The sequence below is a fragment of the Elephas maximus genome, chromosome 11 (genome assembly GCF_024166365.1).
Source record: "Elephas maximus indicus isolate mEleMax1 chromosome 11, mEleMax1 primary haplotype, whole genome shotgun sequence".
NCBI classification, from domain to species: Eukaryota; Metazoa; Chordata; class Mammalia; order Proboscidea; family Elephantidae; genus Elephas; species Elephas maximus.
In genome coordinates, this window is record NC_064829.1 from 42,600,385 (window position 1) to 42,622,887 (window position 22,503).

Below are 22,503 nucleotides of genomic sequence, written 5' to 3' on the forward strand. Positions count from 1 at the left end.
AGGGGAAAAAGTGCCCACAAAACTACAATTAACCCGGGAATTCCGCTCGTAATTTTTCCTTAAGATTTCCTCCCAATTTCCATCTGTGGTTTATTCCCAGTGTTACAGAAGACGGGGATCCCTATGTGCGGCCCGAGGACGAGAATTATGAAAATGACTCTGTCCGGCAGCTGGAGAATGAGCTCAAGATGGAGGAATACCTGAAGCAGAAGCTGCAGGATGAAGCCTACCAGGTACCGGGAGCCAGACCACACACCCACCACTCCCACCCCAGCTTTCTCCGTAGCTGGGTCTTGTACATTACTCGCACCATCGGTGCCTTCTCCTTCCTTCACCCTCCCCTTCCGGAGTATTCTGATTGTACTCCTTATTCCATGTATTCTAGATAGTGAGCGTTGTAAATGCTTCCCCTAGCTGTCACTCACTATGTGTTCTTATAACTTGTAATCGGGAAAGTGAATAGAGGCCTTGTGGCATTATCTCTCTTAATGACCCAGACTCTTCCTGGATCATTAAGAAAGATACATCTTTCCTCATAGATTAAAAAAAAATTCAAAAAATAGGGCACAAGAAAATTGAATAAGCATAATTATGTCGCCTCCCTTGGAAACCCTGGTGGTGTAGTGGTTCAGTGCTACGGCTGCTAACCAAATGGTTGGCAGTTGAAATCCACCAGGCGCTCCTTGGAAACCCTATGGGGCAGTTCTAGTCTGTTCTATAGAGTCGTTTTGAGTCAGAATTGACTCGACGGCAACAGGTTTGGTTTGGGTTTTTTCGGTCACCTCCTTTGTGAGGGAAGTGGATACATTTATCCTCATCCCTTGCTCCCTGTCCACCTCATGCCGCATGTAAGTATGACAGTGACAAACCTCATGGAGAAATGTGGGGAACCATAGGCTTCATGATCAGCATGGTGTGGATGGACAGGTTTTTCAGACGTACCAGAGTACAGTAACCCATCTGAGAATTCACTGACCATAGCACATGCAATTGGGAATAAACGTTCAATTGTTACTCATCCCAAAAACAATGCCATTATTTCCCAAGGAGATGGTTCTACTGCCTTGTTTGTCTTTCTTGTATGTTTCCTTTCCCTTTAATCCACAGGTGTTTTGTTGGGGCTCTGGGGGTTCAGGGATGTTTGCCTGTGCAGACCTGCTCTTCTCCAGGCCCCGGGGGTTATTTCATCATGTCAGGCTTCCTGTCTCAGGGCCATCTGGCTTTCTCCACTTTCTTAGATCAGCAATGACCCTCTTACTCTGTTAGTGAAGGAAAGAAGCTGGGAGAACAAATTACCTTCTACTTCTCATATGTGTATAAAGTAAGCCTTGAAATATTTTCCAAAAAAGAATGTAGGAGAGATGGAAGTTGAAACCCACCATCCCACCCCAACAATATAACACAAAAGTTTGCCTCTTTGGAGTGTTCCATTCACCTTTGCACTTTAAGAGCTATACTGTAGAAGCAACAAAAATGTTGGCCTAGTCATAAAAATACAAAATAAATAAGAGAGACTATATATGAAAACGAGTCCCTAGTGGTACAGATGGTTAATGCGTTCCACTGGTACCCAAAACAGTGGCAATTTGACTCCAACCAGGGGCAACTCAGAAGAAAAGCCTGGTGATCTACTTCTGAAAAATCAACCATTGAAAACCCTGATGAGCACAGTTCTACTCTGACACCCATGGGGTCTCCATGAGTCAGTTTTGACTCAATGACAAGTGGTTTTATATATGAAAAGCCATGTTCCAATGCTACAAAAACTGTCAAAGTCTCCTGACACAGGACCCACGGAGAGTGTTCTTTCTTTGCAACTTCTATGGCTTGTCCACAGAAGTGAATTGGCCTGGAGGGAAGCTGCCAGAGCATCTCTGGGAATGCTGAGGGGTGGTATTCCTACATGGCTCATTTGGCTTTGCTACCCTGAGAGCGAGAGATGTGGCTAAATCATCAACGTTCTGGTTTGTGCTGTCAAAGGCATAACCCTCATTGGGCTCATATCAGTTTCCGCATTTGGTGCCAACAGCCACTGAAGCTGTGGAGGTTCTATTTTTTCCCCCCTAGGGAGGCAGCCTTTCACCATTCAGTATAAATATTAGAATTTATTTATTTTAATTAATTAGGAATTTAACCTTATGTGAGTAAAGTAAAGGGAAATTCTTTTCATGACTTAAGATCCACTTGGAGTTTCGCCATCACCTGGTAAATATTAAGTTCCTTCTCTCTCTCCTTTCCCTCCATGCCCAGTGACTTCAAGGTTCAAGGGCAGGGCAGGGGCTGGGAGAATATAATGGGCCTGGTTAGTGTCTCCCTACTCAAGACATATGCCCTGGAGAACGTCGAGGTGGTTGCCTTGAGTGCCCTGTAAGCCTAAGGTCGTTTGATGGATTGGAATGCTACCTTCATTCATTGGACTTTCTCTCTCTGTCTTTGTGCATGGCTTTCAGCCAAATAATTCACCAGCTTGACTGCATCACAGACTTGACATGTCACCTTTCTTGTTTGTGTCCTTTGTCACCCACAGGTCAGCTTGCAAGGTTGAATGCAATATCCTTTTATCACTCTCCTCTCAAGTAAGTACCCTCTTATTTTGGAGGAAGCGTGATCACCTTACACTGAATTCTGACAACTTATAAATTCACAGTCGCTCTCGCTCAGATGTTTCTGTGTAGTCAGATGTCCTCCTTCCCTGCTGATAGCAAAGAATCATCCCTGTTTTGGGAGCATTTCTTAGAAGCCAGTGAAGTTTTGGCAGACATCTCAAGGAGTTGATACTTTTGTTTTATTCATTAGGAAGTTGGCACAGAAACTTCTCTAACACTAGAGGTGCCCTAGAAACCCTTTGTGACTATGACATTTTCGTAACCACATCACCAGTCCATAGCAGCATCCAAGTTGGCAGCCTTTCCAGCACTTGAGAAGGAAAAACATCCAAGCTTGTTCAGCACCATTAGAGATGGGTCATCTTCCTTAGTCTTTCTACACTTAGGCTCCCAAAGATCAAATATGTGTATCTTCACAAGTCAAAGTAAAACTAGGTATAATGAAAGAAAACAGAATCAAAACATAGAGGAAACATTCTTCAGCTATAGCTGAGTCAAATCCATTGTGAAATTCAGCAGGATATCAATTAATTTTAAAAGTCATTTATATGGCGTGTGATCCCACCCCAAGGATCTACCTAAATACACCTTTTTAGGACTATTAGTGCCCCCTCAATAATTTTTTTAATGTAGAGAGAATGGCACTTGGGGGCATGATAAGTTTAGTATAATGGTCTTACGTATTGGCTCTAGACTCCAGTAGACCTGGTTTCAAATGTGGGTTCTTCCACATCGTGGCAGCATAGCCTTGGGCAAATTATTAAACCTCTGTGAGCCTCAGTTACCTCTGTACAACATAGATCATGGCACCCACCTCACAGAGAAGTTGTAATCACTGGTATACTGCTTTAAGGAGCTTTCTGTAGTGACCAAAACCCTACTATTATGAGTGTACTGCATTCAGTAACTGGGAGCTGCTATAGTTATTATATAAGTATATAGGAGCTACCAGGACTCAGAACTAGCTTGTCCTCTCTACTTTTATAAATAAGGCGAGGACTCAGCTCGTTTGCAGTGAGTCACAGAAGTATGCATGGTTTCTCTGGCTCCAGCTAATGGCCGTTTAGATGTTCCCCATTATAGTTCAAAACATGTGCACCTCCCACAGTAATCTGGCTGCACTGGCTGAAGGACTTGTGCCTACTTTAGTTAAACGTCCTTCCCCAGCCACAGAACCCCCTAACTCCACAGTGAAGTGGACTGTAAACTCTATCAACTCTGGTTGTTAAATTGAAAAAGGGATGTATCTCCTAAATGACATCAATTAGCCACGAATACATTGTAGCTCAAAAACTGTTGACCCCTGTCACAGGTGTCAGGTTAAGATTAAGCAAGGAAAAAAAAAAATCATGACATAATTGCTGTTATGAAATGTGCCTTATGAGCCATGGGGTTCTTTTGGTATGAAAGGAGGGATTGTGTTGACCGCCTTCTATTCTTGGATTTGAGACTGCTACACCACATGCTCTCCTGATTCAGTATGATTAGGGTGAAACAATTCCCAGGAGCTGTTTCTGAAAATATTCACTCTGGTTATAACAAACCTAGTCCCAAAGGAGCGAGCTGTTTCTTTTAATAGCATGCTCTTTCTCTTAGCTCCAGCAATGTGATTGTTTTTATTCTGTATATTATTTAAACATCAGTAGCTAATTCTAAGAAAAATATATATTTTTTAAGAAACCAATAAAATATCCTTGACATGAGCCCAAATAATAAGTTGCATTTGATTCTTGTACCTAAAAGCCAGAATTTTCAGTACTTTGACAGTGCTTAGGCCATTTTTATCTTGTGTTGCAAATTTGGCAGTGAAAATTTAAAAAGTTGTGCCTCCTGACATAATACTGCATCCTGCACGCTAGCTAGCTGACATTCCACAGTACTCTACATGAGCCAGCCTCTCAACACCTCAGCCACTTAGGCAGAATTCATTGAAAACCTGATAGAACACTGCAGAAGCTAGTTCTATCCTACTATAATTTTTCTTAATGGAGCCAAGAAATATAGCTAAAATTTTAGAACAGTTTCTATGATTGAAATCTTTTTATCTGGACTTTCTGACTGTGCTACAAGACCAGAAGTTATCCCAGAGTATATGCATCTCTTAACCAAGGGTCCTGGAGCCAACTTCATCGGCTTGAAGTCAATTAGCCATCCACTGAGGCAGAGCCCTATGTGGGTAAGGGGCAGAAGGTGGGATACCAGAGAGATAGAAGACCCATCCTCTGCTCAAAAAGAGTTTTAGGCCTATTTGAAAATAAACATGCACTTATCAACACATTAAAAAGAGTGACTAGAGTTAAACCTGATTTATTGTTTCTCAGCTAGCCACTTTTGAAGAAACAATATGCATAAGGGTTAGCGCTTAAGCTATAGAATCCGCCAAGACTTCATCTGGGGCCACTCAGATCTTGGGTTTATCCTTTAACCATCATCTGGCCACATGGTACCATTCTCCTTGGCCAGCCACATTCTAATTTCAGATTTAGGGAGATTGGGCAATCAAAAACAGATTTTTTTTTTTTTAATCAGCTTGAAATTGTGATGTTGGGTCAATGGTCTTATCTCCCTGTCCAAAAGACAGTACAAATGGCCCCGCTTGGGCTGCTTTGCCCATCCAGAGCTGCCTCCAAGACTCAACACAAAGGACATCTTGGCCTTTCTTTCATAAGGTCCTAAGACAGTAATTCCTGACTGTCATAGGAAGGAAGCAGAGGGTGTATGTGTGTGTGTGATGTGTGTGTGTCGGAGGGGTAGGGTTGGGGGGGATCCTAAACTTCCTAACCCTAACTTAGAGAAGAGTTCAATTCTTTAAAAAAAATTACACATTCCTTATTCCCAGGCAAGCTATAGTCAGACAGATGATGAAAGTAACATGAGAGCTGGTGATGCTGGAAAGCGCTGCACCCACACAGAGGAGGAAGACAGCAGCCTGACAGCCACCTCACGGAAAAGAGGAACCACCCCACGCAGCCGCTCCAGACAAGCCCCCACCCTAAAGATGTGTTCTGCTGACTGTAGTGCAGCTAACATTTTGTTCTGAGATTTGTAGCTCATAGGTGTGTGTTTTGAGAAGGAAAAAAAAAAAAAGACTTTTATTTAAAGCTAACTTATCAGCTCCATCTTCTGTAAGCTGGCTCGTTCCTGGTAAAGAACACAGGCTGAACCCCACACTGCTGTTCTATATGATGGCAGTATTAACACCCATTTTCAATCTTTGCACATGATATTGAACCTGTTCAGTTTACAATGACAATATTAATACTGTTTATAGCTAGACATTCAATTTCTGAATTCTTTTGAGATTTTAGCAAAACCGTTTATCGTACACTGTACATTTTTTTTTTCCCACAGCAGTTGGAAAAAAACAACCACTTGCAATGAGTCACTTGCCCTGAAGGATTTGTTCCTCAGTGTAGAGACTCAGAGTCCTGCAGCCAAGAAGGGTCCTTGGCCTCCATGGCCTGCATTTGATGCCAAGTCCCTACGAGCAGTGACTTGAACCAAACACACCAGGAGAATCCATTCTTTGGGGCTTCTTTTCCACTTAGGGGTTGTTTTCTTTCAAGATACCCTAACAAGTCAGCCATAGAATTTAGTGTAAATATTTTTTTCCAAATAGATATCATATTCAAAAAAAGGCAACATTCAAATGATATAGAATCTAGTTTTTAAAATCAGCACAGATCTTCTTAAAACTGTGAACTATGTTTTGAAGTACTCGTTACTAAAGCTGTTTTTAAACCACAGGTGCCATAAGATCCTCAAACAGACTAAAGTGATCTATGCTCTTCCATGGTCTTGTTTCCTCTCGTTTTAGCTTTAGGGAGCATGTCTTTAACTGCACCGCTCAGTCCTGAGTTTCCCTATCAGGTTGTTTGGAGGCCTTCAGCTTTAAATGTACAGGCTTAAAGTGCGCTTGCGAACGTTTGCTCTCCTTTTATTTCTGAATGTTTATTGCCTTAGCTGGCCACCTGGTGTTCTGCATGCAGCCTTCTGTGGTCACGTGAGAGGAGACAGGCACTTCTAAGTTGAGTTGGGATTTTGCACTTGGTGAAAAGCTGATGTGCAAAAGAACCGTCAAAGGAAGGAGGATGAAAGACTCTATAGATGGTCCTTTCTGAGGGTCCTCTTAAGGGAGAGGAGCCCCGGTGGCCGAGTGGTTAAGAGCTTGGCTGCTAACCAAAAGGTTAAGGGTTCAAATCCACCAGCAGCTCCTTGGAAATCCTATAGGGCAGTTCTACTCTGTTCTAAAGGGTAGCCGTGAGTCAGAATCGACTCAGTGGCAATGGGTTTGGTTTTTTGTTTTGTTTTTTCCTTAAGGGAGACCTAAAGACTTCCCTTGGGGATTCTGGGGAAAATGCAAAAATAATCTGTTTGTTACAAGATTTCATGGAGGAAGAAGAAAACTGCAATGTTTTTGATACATTATACTTAAATTATGAGCTCTGGAATGCTGTTTTGCCTTTAAAAGAAAGAACATCATTTTGGAACAGTGGTTCTCAAAGTGTGTTCCCTGGGCCAGCAGCATCAGCATCACCTGGGAATTTATTAGAAATGCCAATTCATAGGCCCCACTCCAGGCCTACTGAACTGGAAACTCTGAACGTTGGGCCCAGCAATCTGTGTTTTAATAAACCCTTCAGGCGATTCTGATGCACACTCAAGTTTAAGAATCCCTGTTTTAAAATAAAGTTGTATAATAAAATCTCTGAACAGGCTTTATTCGGAATAAGCAAGAAAGGTTCTAAGTCAACTTCAAAACTTTAGTGATTAGATTTTGCTTCCAGGGCTGGCAAAGACCTTTTTCTGCCCCCATATATCTAGTCCTTAGTTAGCAAGCGCCTGGCTAAGAACCGATGTTCTGACCAGCATCTTCGAGCTCTCTGCAGAGGTCATGTCTCTACATTTGATCAGAAATCATCACCTTGGTGGCCCTTTGGAACAAAGTCACTTGCCTTGGGGATTTTGCTCTTGGTTGGCATTAGTAAGGAGCTCATCCTGCCCCTTGATAGACTCAGTCATACTTCCCTCAAGAGAACCAGCCTGACAAGTGTCCCTGAGCTCAGGCTGACACCAAAGTGGCCCAACTGCACAGTTCTCAGATTTCTTTGCCCAGATGTATTTTATTGTGGGTTTTGTTGGTGTGTCTTAACGTTCATCTCTTTTCCACTGCCCATCCTCTGTGAAACCATACCTCTCTAGATGGAGCAGGTGGCCACTGGTGCCTCATACTCAGTACTTAAAACCACTACATCCCAACTACCTATGTTGCTGTCAGCTCTAAATCATAGCCAGGGAGTTTCTGAAGCTGGAAATCAGACCCTGCAATTGGCATTCTGCCGCTGCCTGGACTGAGCTGACATACACTGTCATTTTGTGTTTCTGCATCCAAAAGTTTGTTTAAGGTGTGAACTGTTTTGCTGATAACCTTCCCCCCTTATCATAGCTTTCATTGCCAACTCCATCGCACGGTTGTTGATACCATCTTGCAAAGCCATTGCAAGGACTCTGGAAACTGCTGCCAATGACCAATTTCTGACTAACCAGCCACCTTTTCTTTCCCTTAGCTCCACGTCAGCACTGAGACCAGACTCAAGCACCCCTGTCCTGTAACCAAGACAAAATGGCGTGTGTTGTTTTGGTTTTTTGTGTTTTTTGGTGGGTTTCTTTCTGTGGCTCTCCAAATTTACTTTTGGGGCCTGATCTAAATGCAAACCCAGCAGGTTTCACCTGTCCATTAGACACAGCTATATCTTCTGGTGGTTGTTTCTTGCTTGTTCCATGTTGAATTGCATACCCATCCCCAGAGATGATGGCCTACTATTGAGCACTGGTCTAATGCAGCCAACCTTCCCCCAAAGCACCATGTTAAGAGGGGGAAGGGTGATATCTACTGTATGGGATTTAGGAATCAGTTGTGGTTGGTCAGGATGGAAGTTGGTGTAAGTTTGGTTGGTCAGAGGGAGATGTGCTGGAGATGGTGAAAAATGGATTCTTGAATGATCTACTCTAAGGCAGGGAAGGTTCATTTGTAAGTAGTAATGTGAACTGAATTGCATTAAGAGTGTGGCCTTTGTTGTGATATACTATGTATTTTCTTATATGCATGAGCCAAACTGTTGCATCATAATTTAGCACTGATGTCTGCTTTTATTTTTGATCATCTTTGTTCACCTTTATTAGTTTTGGGCTGTTAATGTAGATAGACCTTGTAAATACGGCAACCTTTGGTTGCTGCAGTCACCTAGGTTCAAATTCCGATTAAGGAGCCACAGACAAGAACTCCACTGTGTCCTCAGAAGAGAGGGGATTCTTCCTTTTGAACCAAAAAGAGAAAGAAAAAGAAATCAAAAGCATTACATCTTGAGGCTAATTAACCATAAGATATTTTTAATTATGTCTACTGTAATTTGACACCATTTGAAATAACCAATTCCGAGACACTAAAAAAAAAATTTCACAATATTCATTAGTATTGTAACAAAACTACTATTGTGTGGATTTTTTGTATTGCTGTTAAGTATTGTTTTGTGTGTGTGTGTGTGTGTTGGAACCTACTGGGGACATGTTATATTTTGAAGTGATTAAACTATTTAATTGTGTGTCTATATTTTGGAATGGAATTATTTCTTCATTAAAAGATGTTTTTAAAAACGCTATATCTTGTGTTTTTTATTCCTTTGTTTCAGTGAATCTTTCCTAAAGTCACATGGAATCAATCCTTTCAAAGGAGAAAGGCTACAGCTTGCAGGGTAAAAGCAGGGAGCACTGACTGGGCATTGAGCAACTGATGCAAAATAGCTCACCTTTCCCTTCTTCAGGGTTCACAAATTTTTAAAATACTATACTGTTATTCATGGATAGCCTTGTTATAATCAATCTGGTGCTGAGTGATAATACTAATAGCTAACATATTTAGTGCTTTCTTTATATCAGACACTGTTCTAAGCACTTTGTTACTTCACTCACCTAATCCTTTGTATTCCCTTACTATTGGCCAAATACCATCTAGCAAGGTATTTGGCAAACAATAAATGCTCAACAAGTATTTGTTCAATGAAGGAATGAATTGGTGACTTTTGTTTTGTTTGTGCTATAGCTAATGAGAAAGGAGGATTAGCACCCTTGGAGGTCTGTATGGTGAGAGCAACAGGAATCAAATTAGGAGCTCCAAGGCGAGAGACAGAAGCTGAGTGTCAAGAGTCTGCAGCTGTATGTAGTCCCTCTCCTCATTCTCATTCCTCCTCTAAGAACCTTGATGAGTCTCACACAATCGAGAATTGTGTGTTTTGTTTGCTCAAGGAGCCACTTCCATGCAGAACAAATAGCAGAGCCTATGGGTCTGGTCCCGCACTTCATACATGCTGTCTTTGGGAACTCTGACTTCCATTCCAAGCTGTTTCAGAGACCATGAAAATACTTCAAACACTCAAGGGGCACTACAGCAGGAAATGAAGAGCTCTTCATCAATGAAGAGGGTAAATCCTGGCCAGGTATGATCACATGAGAAAACTTGCACCTTTCATTCCCTGTTGAAGGTGACAGAGAAGGGCATGGCCATGTGTAGTCATCCAAGTTTCTTTCAGCTGCAGCTCAATGTCCTCGTCCCTCACCTATAGATGTCAGGCCACATTTGGCTCCAATTTCCCTAGCTCAGCATCCCCCAAATTTATCTGATTACAAAAGTCACCTGAGGAGTTGCTTAATTCTAATTTGGTAGGTCTAGAGTGGGGTCAGGGAACCTATATTTTTAATTAGTGCCTCGGGTATTACTTACGGTCTGGCAAATTTTAGGAAACACTTTTCCCTTGCTATTCAAAATCATCCAGGAACCAGCACCATTGGAATCACCTGGGAGCTATTTATAAATGCCAGATCTCAGGCTCCAAGAAAAATCTGCCTTTTATCAAGATCCTCAAGCAATTCACATTCACATGAAAGTTCGAGGCACTGACCTAGGTCCAGCTTTAACCTGCTCTTCTAGCCCCCGAAGATCAGACTCAGCGGGATCTTCCGGGTATGGAATGACAAGCCAAGGGTATTTCTTAAACTAAAATAGTGTAGTGCTTCTCAAACTTGTAAAATTTTTATTTCAGTCTGGGATGGGTCCTGAGAATCTGCATTTCAAACAAGTTCTCAACTGATGCTGATACTGGTCTGAGGACCAGACTTTGAAATGCAAGGCTATAGAGTTCTTTTAAATGAGACAAGTTCCAGGGAGCTTCTCGGTAAGGAGCCCTGGTGGTGCAGGGCTAAGAGCTCAGCTGCTAACCCAAAGGTAAGTGCTTTGAACCCACCAGCCACTCCACCAGAAAAAGATGTGGCAGTCTGCTTGGAAACTATGGGGCAGTTCTACTCTGTCCTATATGCTCACTGTGAGTTGGCATCGACTCGATGGAAATGGGTTTGGTGTTTTGTTTTTGTTACTGATAAACTAGGCACCATAATGCACTCCTAGCCTTTGGGGATTCTTGTACATAGTAGAAAAAGGCTCCCAAGTCTAAGTATCAGTTGGCGTGGACCACTCATGTAATATTGCAGTGGCTAAGCCTGTTTGGTTTTTTTTTTTTTTTTGAAAGCCTGTTTACCAGGAGCACTGGCAGCAGCTGGATTTAAGGATTCTGCCGAAGAAGAAACTTGAGCTCCAAGAGTTGAAGCCCCTGTCTCCATAGTACTAGGAGTCTCTTGAGAGTAGGACTCTGTGGGCCTGGTGACCCAAAAAAGGCAGGTTTGAAAAGTTGGGATAGGGCCGGGTTAGGTTAGGAGAAGCTGGCAATGCTTCAGACTCGTATTATTCCAATAGAGCACGCCAGCTGCTGAGACCACCAGAAGGGTTCTCCGGCACCTTGAGAACCTAGGACCCTGCCCTTCGGGGAGCCCCAACCATTTGAAACCCCCAAGATACATATGTAATGATTTTTGTGTACACTTGTCTGTAATAGTAAAAAGTTAGAAATAGCCTAAAAATGTACAATAATATAGAAGCCTTTAACAAGGAGCCCTGGTGGCACAGTGGCTAAGTGCTTGGCTGCTTACCAAAAGGTTGGTGATTTGAACCCACCAGCTGCTCCTTGGGAGAAAGATGTGGAAATCTCTTCTGTAAAGATTACAGCCTTGGAAACCCTACGAGGCAGTTCTACTCTGTCCTATAGGTCCCTATGAGTCAGAATCAACTCAGTGGCAATGGGTATCAACTAATTATGGTGTGATATAGCAGGATGGGATGCTAAGAAGCCATAAAATTGATGATACAGAGATATATTTATTGACCTGGGAGATATTTACATATACCAAGCTTAAAAATCAGACTATAAATCAGTGTAAAAATTATCTCCATTTCATAAATATTTGAGTGAATACTTATCAGAATATATGCCGAAGAATATACATCAAAATGTCAATAGTTTAAATCATGGGATTATGGATGATTTTTATTTTCTTCAATTATGGGTGATTTTTGTTTTATTCTATCTTTTCCAGGTTCCCTACTGTAAATATTTAAAGTACATGGTTGGATGGGTGGATGGATAAGGAACACCTGGGTGGCTTTAACAGAGATTTATTCTCTCACAGTTGAGGAGGCTGTTGTTGTTACCAAAATCCGTTGCCGTTGCCAATTCCAACTCATAGTGACACTATAGGACAGAGTAGAACTGCCCCATAGGGTTTCCAAGGAGTGCCTGGTGGATTTTAACTGCCCACCTTTAGGTTAGCAGCCAAACTCTTAACCACTATGCCACCAGGGTTTCTGTTGTTGTTGTTAGGTGCTGTCAAATCATTTCTGACTCACAGCAATCCTATGTACAACAGAACGAAACATTGCCCAGTCCTGTGCCACCTCATGATCATTGTTATGCTTGAGCCTATGGCTGCAGCTACTATGTCAATTCATCTCGTTGAGGATCCTCCTCTTTTTCACTGACCCTCTACGTAGCAAGCATGATGTCCTCTAGGAACTGATCCCTCCTGATAACATGTCCAAAATATATGAGACACAGTCTCGCCATCTTTGCTTCTAAGGAGCATTCTGGTTGTACTTCCCAGACAGATTTGTTCATTCTTTTGGCAGTCCATGGTATATTCAATATTCTTCCCCAATACCACAATTCAAAGGCGTCAATTATTCTCAGTCTTCCATATTCATTGTCCAACTTTCACATGCATATGAGGCAATTGAAAATGCCATAGCTTGGGTCAGGCACTCCTTAGTCTTCAAAGTGGCATCTTTGCTAAAAGCCCAAATTCAGGGAACCAGTTCCAAGGGAAGGCTTTCTCTCTCTGTTGGCTCTGGGAGAGGGTACTTTTCATCAATCTTCTGGGTCTAGGAGCTTCTCAGTGCAGGGACCTCGAGTCCAAAGGACACATTCCGCTCCTAGCTCTTCTTGCTTGGTGGTAAGGAGGTCCCTTTCCTCTCTGCTCGCTTTTCTCTTTTATATCTCAAAAGAGATTGACTCAAAATACAACCTAATCCTGTAGATTGAGTCCTGCCTCATTAACATTAATATACCTGCCTCTAATCCTGCCTCATTAACATCGTAGAGGTAGGATTTACAACACGTAGGATAATCACATCAGGTCACAAAATGGTGGACAACCACACACTACTAGGAATCATGCCTAGCCAAGTTGATACACATTTTGGGGGACACAATTCAATCCATAACAGTTTCTTTAATTGGAAAATAAGCATGCTCCAGTACAGCAACATCTCTGAAGGGCATGTCTAGCAATGCTGATTTTCTTTGCCTTCAGTAAACAAAAGACTCTCCTTTCATCTGTAGACACTCTCAACATTATTATTACATCAGAGAACTTCTATCTATGCTTCCTTTATTTTTAAATGAAAACTAACAAAGATCATGTGTGTCAAAAACTTAAATGTGCAGAGAAACAACAAAAATTAGTGTAACAATATATTTATTTTGAGTAGATAAGATATGAATGGGGCAGCGTCAACCCGAAGATATCAGGAAGGGGCTCCAAGAAGGGCTAGTGAAAGCAGGTTATATAGGCACAGTCCAGCCTGAGTAGTTTCCTGAAAACCCATTAAAAAAAAAAAAAAAAACTCATTGCAACTCATAGTGACCCTAAAGGACAGAGTAGAACTGCCCCATAGGGTTTCTAAGTCGTAATCTTTAGAGAAGAAGACTGCCACATATTTTTCAGTTAGCAGATGAGCCCTTAACCATTGCATTATCAGGGCTCCTTAGTCTCCTGAAGGTCATTGTAATTCTCCAAAAAAGCCCAATGCCTAAGGCAAAACTTAGTCCCCTAGGCTGCTTACTATGCTATTGTTTAACTTGAATGAGACTTTGGGAACCCAAAATAAACCCACTACTGTCCGGTGGATTCCAACTCACAGCAACTCCATAGGGTTTCCAAGGCTGTAAATCTGTACAGAAGCAGACTGCCACATCTCTCTCCCGCAGTGCAGCTGATGGTTTCAAACAGCCAACCTTTCAGTTAGTAGTCGATCACTTTAACCACAGTGCCACCAGGGGTCCTTGATTTTAGGAAAACAGTTCCTTAGAAGCTCAAGGTTCAAGAGGACATCTAAGAGCAGATGGCCTGAGTGAGTCACCCCAACTCCATGGACCTAGAAATCTGGATTCCGAGAGAATTAAAACAATTTCTCATTTGTCAGGTTAAATAATGACAATTTTTGGACCCCCCCCCCCAAAATGTTTCAGAGATAGATAGAAACAAAGCAAGCAAACCAATAATGTTAGCCACGTGTATTCTCCATCTCTGGCTTTGCTGTCTCATATCTACAACTAGGTTAACTAATACCTGTGATTGGTTCCCTTGCTTAAAGTAGATGGTTGAATGGATGCATGTTGGGGCAAAACTTCAATATCCAGCAGCATATAACCCTTTCTTAGCCGTTACTTCCTGCTTGTGCAGAGTCTCAGTCAGCCAGAGGTGAGAGATTAGGACCTCCTCAGGTCTTTCCTGGGTATTTGTACAGTTTTGCACATGGGCGTGGCTTTCTAGAGCCTCGGGAATACGCCAAAGCTTTTCAAATCCCCCTATAGACATCTTGTTCTCTAAATTTTCCTTTAACTTGGGGGGCCAATCTCTTGTTTGTCCTGGAGTCTCTAGGTGGTACAAACGGTTAACATGCTTGGGGCTAACCAAAAGGTTGGAGGTTTGAGTCCACCCAGAGTGACCTCAAAAGAAAGGCTCAACAATCTACTTCTGAAAAATCAGCCATTAAAAACTCTATGCAGCACAGTTCTACTCTGACACAAAGGGCTCTCCATGAGTTGGATTCGACTGCAGGGCAACTGTTTTTTTTCTCGTTTCCCCTAAGTAGTATCACTACCTCAGGCAGCTGGGAAATTAAACAATTGCTGGTGATTGTGCTTAACAAACACGCTGGAGATAGGGTTATTCACACTGAAGGAGTTCTGAGTCAGGTCAAATAAAGAGAAGCCCTGCAGTGGAGCTTATCCAGGCAGTTGCCAAGTAAGTCAAATAGTGACAATTTTCTGGAGAAAATTAGTGATGGTTTTCTGGAGAGATCCAAACTGATTCTGCCCCTCAACCATTAGGCTTCTGGTTTTCACAGATACTGTGGGTGCAAGGCTGCTGCTTTTTAGGCTACCATGGAGCTGATATGATGGAGACGAGAATAGGGCAAATTCAACACCAAAAAGCTTACTGTTCTTACTGAAATTCAGCCATCATCCTGAATTAATGCTCCTCAGAGTATTGCAAGCCTTTGAATCACTCCCAGAGATTTGATTTGAAAATGCTGATTTTGATGTTTTTTTGCCAGTGTTTCATTGCTTTTACTGAAAAAGAATCTCTAGCTGGGGCTGGAAATCTCTCTTTTAACAAATCTCCCCAAGTCCTTCTGGTGATCACCTGGGTCTGGGAACACTTTTTACCTCTCCACGCCTGTGCCCTTTGGAGATCTGCCTGCCCGTTTGTGTATGTCGACATCTCCCCAAATTGTCTGTTTCATGCAAAGACCTTGCTCTGAAGTAGTAACTCATTCATAATCTTTGTGTACTGTTTTGTTCTAAATCTTTATGCATTTTTTTACTGTGTCCAGTCCAGTTCTCTTGTTTGCTTAGCTGTACGACCTTGAGTCCTTTTGAATCTGAGTCATAATGAACCAGCCCTCTGGTTTTGTAAAGAAGTACACCAATGTTAGTTATCTCTCAGCTCTCCTCAAACTTTCCATGTTGTAGTAATTCCTCAGAAAAGTTACTCCCTAATGTCATACATTTATATGTGGCACATTGATCTCACACAGTGGTACCTTAAGTTTGAGAAGAGAGCCAAGATGGCTGTTTGCAAATTTGTATGGGCTGAGTCTAAAATGCTAAGACTACTAAACTATTAAATGTAAAAGTGTAGAACGTTGTCACTTGCAGAGGTAATTTTTATGGGCTAGACTATTCTTGGGCAAACATATAGGTCCATGACATTTTTTAATTTGTAATTTTGGTCCAGAACCTCGAAAGAGTAGCATTGTTATGGACTTATATTTCTAATGATGGTAAACCAGGTACTTTAAAGAAGCCCTCCTGCTAAACACTAACCAAAAATACAGAAAATATATACATTTTTAAAAAGGTAGTATGAAATTACTTGGCCAAGACTTGGGAGAAGATGGAAATGCAGATAAGCTTGGCACTGAAATTTGTTTTGCCCAGGCGTTGGTGTTGTTAATTCCAAAGATGGAGTTAAAAGACAAAACAGTTCTTTTGGCACTGAGCACTTGACTCCCTAGTCGCATGAGGGCTATGGAAAACACATTTACACTCTAGGACCTGACAAGACAAAACATCACCATACTCACAGTTGGAAATCAAAGGGTTATACTCTGGAATTGAAAGTCAAAAAACCTAAGTAAGCCAGCTCTTGCAGGCACTACAGCATGACTTCAAGTCATTTCGGTGGCCCAGAAAAATCTCAGATCCTAAACTGGATTAAGATGACCCTTGATAATCAGTGCCTCAAGGCAACTGGCGGAAACAAACAAAAAATCTTATTCAGAACATTATTATAGAACATTATCATAGACCTCAATAATTTTTCAACAATAAATTACAATGTAAGATAAGCAGCCAATGTGGAGACAAACAACATGGATACAAACCAGCACAAACAACAGCCATAAACAGATCCACAGGTACACAACATAGTGTAATTACTAGACAAATACAATAAAACAACTTTGTTACTATGCTCACTGAGTTAAAGCCAAATTTACAATTTTGAGTAAGCAACTGGTAATGTGATGTTGGTGTGAGAAAACAAGATGAGCGTGGGAAGGCTCATGTGGGAGAGCCAGTCTCTGGGCTGTGAGCGGGCCAAGGCAATTGCCCAGCATCTGTACCTCAGAGGGCTTTGTTGTTCTTTACTCATTGACCTGATTACAGTTATTTTAGAGGTCCTAAGACCACCCACATGCTCCATGATTTTCTAGAAAGACTCACAGGACTCAGAGTCAGTTGTACTCATGACTGTAGTTTATTATAGCTATCCACAAGGGAAAAGACACATCAAGTGGAGTCTGGAGGAATCCAGAGGCAGGCTTCCTACATTCTTCCTCTCCTGGGAGAGGTCACACAGAATGTACTTCTTCCTCCAGCAGGGAAATGCAGCAGCATGCAGACAGGGTTTCTACCCAAGGAAGTCAGCTTGACACTCAGGCTCCAAGGTCCTTATTGGGAGCTGGTCACACTAGCACTCCCTACCTGTGTAATCAGCCACAATCACCCAAACTCCAGACTCTCAGAAGGAAAGCGGGTGCTCACCACAAATCACATTGCTTGTACAAACCGTCTAGGCAGACTGGTACAGTAGAATTCAATGTCCCAGGGACACAAAAAACCTTATCACTTAGTAGCATAGGAAACATTCCAAAAGCCAAGCTCCCAGACACCATCCAAGAGCCAACGTAGCAAGGAGGCCCTTCGAAAGACGGTGACCTCAGGTCTGCTATGTTAATTCTCTTCTCAACAGCAGTTGTAATATTTTTTTGAAAATTTTATGATTGTTGAAGATCATCAGGTATATAAGGAATGAAGGCCACCCTCAGCTATAACTTAATGCTACACAGGTGCTCTCCAAACCAATACTTAAGATCTAACACCTTGGAATATATAATGATCTGAAAGCTTTTATATCAGACACAGAAACAGACATGCACTTCCTTCATCAAACCAAACCAGCCAAACCCATTGCTGTCAAATCAACTCTGACTGAAAGCAATCCTACAGAACAGAGTAGAGCTGCCCCATACGGTTTCCAAGGAGCAGCTGGTGGATTCGAACTGCTGAGCTTTTCGTTAGCATCCAAACACTTAACCACTTCACCACCAGAGCCCTACTCCCTCCACAAAATACAAAAAAAAATTATTCTGAGAATGAAGAGAGTAGGTTAGATTGAATAACACCTAAGTGTACAGGGTTATCTCCTAACCATCTTCTAAGTTTATGACTATCTCTGGAAGAGCTCATGCCCTTCTTATAACTTCAGAGTCACAGAACACTGATGTCTCCCAAGTCTGTATAATTAGTTCTTTTTTCTTACATTCAAAATACATGTTCACAACTCTCTACTAGATGTCTCAACCACCATACAGCCTTCAGTATGGATTACGCCTCAACGCAAAGAAAACAAAGATTCTCACAACTGGACCAATACGCAGCATCATGATAAATGGAGAAAATATTGAAGTTGTCAAGGATTTCATTTTACTTGGATCCCCAATCAATGCCCATGGAAATGGCAGTCAAGAAATCAAACAACATATTACTTTGAGCAAATCTGCTACAAAAGACCTCTTTAAAGTGTTGAAAAGCAAATAGGTCACTAAAGGACAAAAGTGCACCTGACCCAAGCCATGGTGTTTTCAATTGCCCCATATGCATATGAAAGCTGGGCAATGAATAAGGAAGACTGAAGAGGAATTGAGGCCACTAAATTATGGTGTTGGCAAAGAATAATGAATACACTATGGACTGCCAGAAGAACAAACAAATTTGTCTTGGAAGATGTACAGCCAGAATGCTAATTAGAAGCAAGGATGGCAAAACTTCATCCCATGTGCCTTGGACTTGTTATCAGTAGGCAGCAGTCCCTGGAGAAGGACATCATGCTTGGTAAGTAGAGGGTCAGCAAAAAAGAGGAAGACCCTCAAGGAGATGAATTGACACAGCGTCTACAAATATGGGCTCAAACATAGCAACAATTGTGAGGATGGCACAGGACTGGGCAATGTTTCATTTGTTCTGTTGTACATAAGGTCACTATGAGTCAGAACTGACTCAATGGTACCTAATACATACACGCACACACACACTAGACATCTCTGCTCACAAGATCTTGAAGTCAATATGTTCAAAATCAAATTATCATTTCCATTCCTCCTTACCTCCAAGTCTGTAGTTTCTTCCATTGGGTATCCTAAGTAAAAAAAAAAAAAAAAAACAGAACTCCAAACCCATTGCTGTTGAGTGGATTCCAACTCCTAGCAACCCCGTAGGAGAGTGTAGAATTGTTGCATAGGGTTTCCAAGGCTATAAGTCTTTATGAAAGCAAACTGCCACATCTTTCTCCCACAGAGCGGGTGGTATGTCAAACTACAGACCTTTTGGTTAGCAGCTTAACCACTGCGCCACCAGGGCTTCTCAGGAATCCTAAGTAGACTTGCTAAAATTATCTTTGACTTCTCTCTTTCCGTCACTTCCTAACCAATAAGTCAGTCATCAAGTCTTGCCTATTTCCGAAATGACTTAACAGATGCTCTCTTCTTCTTCCCTATTGCCAGGCCCTCCTCACCTCTTTTGAACATCCATGTCTTCTAGAACTTACTTCATGCATTTTCAGACACAGGTTTTAAATTTGTTCAATTATTTTCCTGAACTCCAACAATCCTGTACTGTCAACAAGGCATTATGGCTTTCAAGGCCTCTCTACCCCTAACTTGTCCAAAACCTCTGAGTACTTACTCAGTCCAAAAGCACTGGTCCTATTTCTTCTGTGAGGTGGAGATACGGCAGTACCTATCTATGGAGTTCTTGTGAGTATTGACCAAGATACTACATGTAAAGCACTTAGCAGGGTGCCTGGTACAGCACATTAGTATTTGCCCAATTAGTGTTAGCAGGACTCACAGCCCAAAGCTCTACCTGAAACCTGGGTCTGGAAGAGCTTCCAGCTACCACCACGTGCCAGTAGAGGAGAACGGGACATGCAAGTTGAGCACGAATCATAAATAAGCCTCCTCCCTCTTTCATGGAGCTTTCCTTATAGGGCCTTTAGTGACTTTCTTGACAGCACAACTAAGACCTACTCGATCCCATAACTGTGTAGACCATGGGATGTAGGGAGAGGCAGTCTCTTCCAGCTGTCCTGTTAGACTTTCCCCAAGGTCGGGAGTGCCTACATGTCCTCCATCAGTATAAAGAAATTGAGAAGCCACTTCAGTGTTCAGAGATGAGTGAGAGACCAGCTTCAAGGTAACTTCTGGTCCATTTAAATAGAGAGGTAGCTCTCAGCCTCTTTCACTAGAAATTACTCTGTTCTTCCTTGTCAGGCACTCCCTATACACCCCTGACAATAAAACCTTTGTAGTCCTTTATAAAGAATGTCGACTTTTGCCCTGCTTTAGTCACCTGAGATGTGTATCCAAGCCTTTCTTCTCTCTGCCTCCAAGGACATTGCAGCCCTTGTAGAAGAGGTGACCCCAACATTAAATTAACCAATTGTTGGCGAAACTTTGTTTGTGGGAAGCTTGTTTACATTGTTGCAAGGTTATTCCACCTCAAACCTCTGTTATATTTTATAATCCATATTACTGCTCAAAGGACCTGATTTTGTCTTTCTCCTGCCTTAAATCCTCCTATAATTCCCCACTGTGTGTAATCCATACTCCTGAGTATGGCATACGAGATCTTTCACAGTTTGACTCCTACCTACTCTTCTACCTACTACCATCATTTTCCACAATTCCAATACCCATACTCTAGTTGTACCCATTTGCACTTCATCCCTAAATTTTGCTGCTTCCGTGTCTCTGTTCTTGTGTTCCATCTCTCTGTATAAGGGTAATAGTTTTACAGGTAACTCTGGCTGCTGTTTTGAGAACAGAATGCAAGGAGGGAGGGATAGTGCCAGGGAGACCAGTTAGTATGCTACTGCAATAATCCAAGCAAAAGGGGTGATGATGGCCTAGACTAGAGGTGGAGGGAAGGTAGTCGTATTCTAAATATATTTTGAAAGTAGAGCTAACAGCTTTCATGGATGGATTGGATGGGTGTGAAAGAAATTGAGGAGCCAAAGATGATGCCACAATGATTCCCAATAACTGAAGGAATGGAGTTACATTACAGAGACAGAGAAGACTTTGGGAAGAGTAGGCTTTAGGGGGAGAATTTCAGGAGCTCAGTTCTGGAGATAACACATTTAAGATACCTATTGGACATGCAGAAGTCCCTGGGTGGTGCAAAGGGTTAAAGTGCTCAGCTACTAAGCAAAAATTTGGAGGTTGTAGTCCAACTGGAAGAGCCTCAGAAGAAAGACCTGGCAACCTACTTCTGAATATTTAGCTATTGAAAACCCTATGGAGCACAGTTCTAGTCTGACACACTTGGGGTCTTTGTAGTAGATTAGGCATGAAAGTAGAAAGAGGAAGTAGTCTGAGATCAGGAGGAAGGTCTGGGCTGGAGTTATAAATTTTAGAGCTATCATTAAAGTGTGATAAAGGAGGCTGAGAAGGAGTGTTCCCAAAGGTAGGATAAACATCAGGAGCAGTAGAAGCCAAATAATGAAAGTGTTTCAAAGCGGGGACGTGATCAACACTGCCAAATGTGAATGATAGGTCAAGTAAGTTAAGAGCTAGGACTTGACCCAGTGTATGTGTAATGAACTGAATTAATTTGATCACATTAAAAGAATCTCTTCACTGTTTTCAATTTCCCAACTCCCACGATTAAATGAAATCTTGAGACACAGTGAACAGAAATGCATGCTTGTTTTTCCTGTTAGGGCCTTAAAGGAGTTGTGGTGCAGCATATAAATCCATAGGATTAGCTCTGATTTCCAGCTCCACACTCCCTCACAGGCCAGCTCCCTTCCCTCATTTCCATTTGAAGAGATCAATCCACAGAGACAACATTGACAATTTGCATATTACAACTAGGCTTTATAACAACCAAGTCAAAGTAGAAAACATTCCCCTTTTGACTTTTTAAAAAATTTTTTACTGTTGTAAAAATACAAAGAACACGATATTTGCCAATTCAACATTTTTCACATGTACAATCCATCCCCTATTGACTCTTAAAATGACTTTTTAATGAAAAGGGTATACTATTTGTTATTTTTAGAAGAAGAGCCTTTCTTTTATTAATTTGAGAAATTCATCTGCTTCAATGATATTTCCAGAGAAGAAAGGCTAACCTACAGGACTCTCCTCTGTTTCCTGGGATGCATAAAAACAAAGTTTAAAAATCGTTCTGCTGTTTATGGCTTATGTTATATTTGTGTGACATTACCTGTTGGTTATTTTGAGAGCTAGATGAAATGAAACAATATATGTGAAGCACCTAGCCAGGTTCTTGGACATGATGGGAACTCAACACGTGTCAGCTACTTTCCCTTTCTTTTCTGTGAACCTTACAATCTTCATTCATAAAATGGGGACAATAATTTCTGTTTTCAGAAAATTCATACACACAGAATTTTCACTGAAAAGCACGTAGAAGGAAATCTAATCAACTTTATTAGGAATGAAATGAATGGAAACTAAAATAATATACTTTTTAAAAACCAATTAAATGAGCAAAATAAGTTTAAAAAAAAAAAAGCCAATACAAGTGAGAGTGAAGTATCTGCTGATGAGAATATACACTTCTGAGAAGGTTGTTTGCTT

At 41.6% G+C, this 22,503-nt stretch overlaps 1 protein-coding gene across 12 annotated transcripts in view; it reads left to right on the forward strand.

The window, feature by feature from the left end:
* The window catches only part of DTNA (dystrobrevin alpha), a 451,514-nt gene extending 442,256 nt beyond the window's left edge, over window positions 1-9,258 (forward strand). For 6 of the 12 annotated variants that reach the window (XM_049901502.1, XM_049901508.1, XM_049901504.1 and 3 more), the window contains 2 exons: window positions 101-233; window positions 5,446-8,261. In XM_049901502.1, coding sequence (XP_049757459.1) covers window positions 101-233; window positions 5,446-5,646 — 334 coding nt within the window. In that variant the 3' untranslated portion in view covers window positions 5,647-8,261. Of the gene's footprint in view, window positions 1-100; window positions 234-2,527; window positions 2,577-5,445 lie in introns of all 12 variants that reach the window. The other 6 variants (XM_049901516.1, XM_049901510.1, XM_049901512.1 and 3 more) reach the window with 3 other exon arrangements.
* The last annotated feature ends 13,245 nt before the right edge of the window (window positions 9,259-22,503 follow it).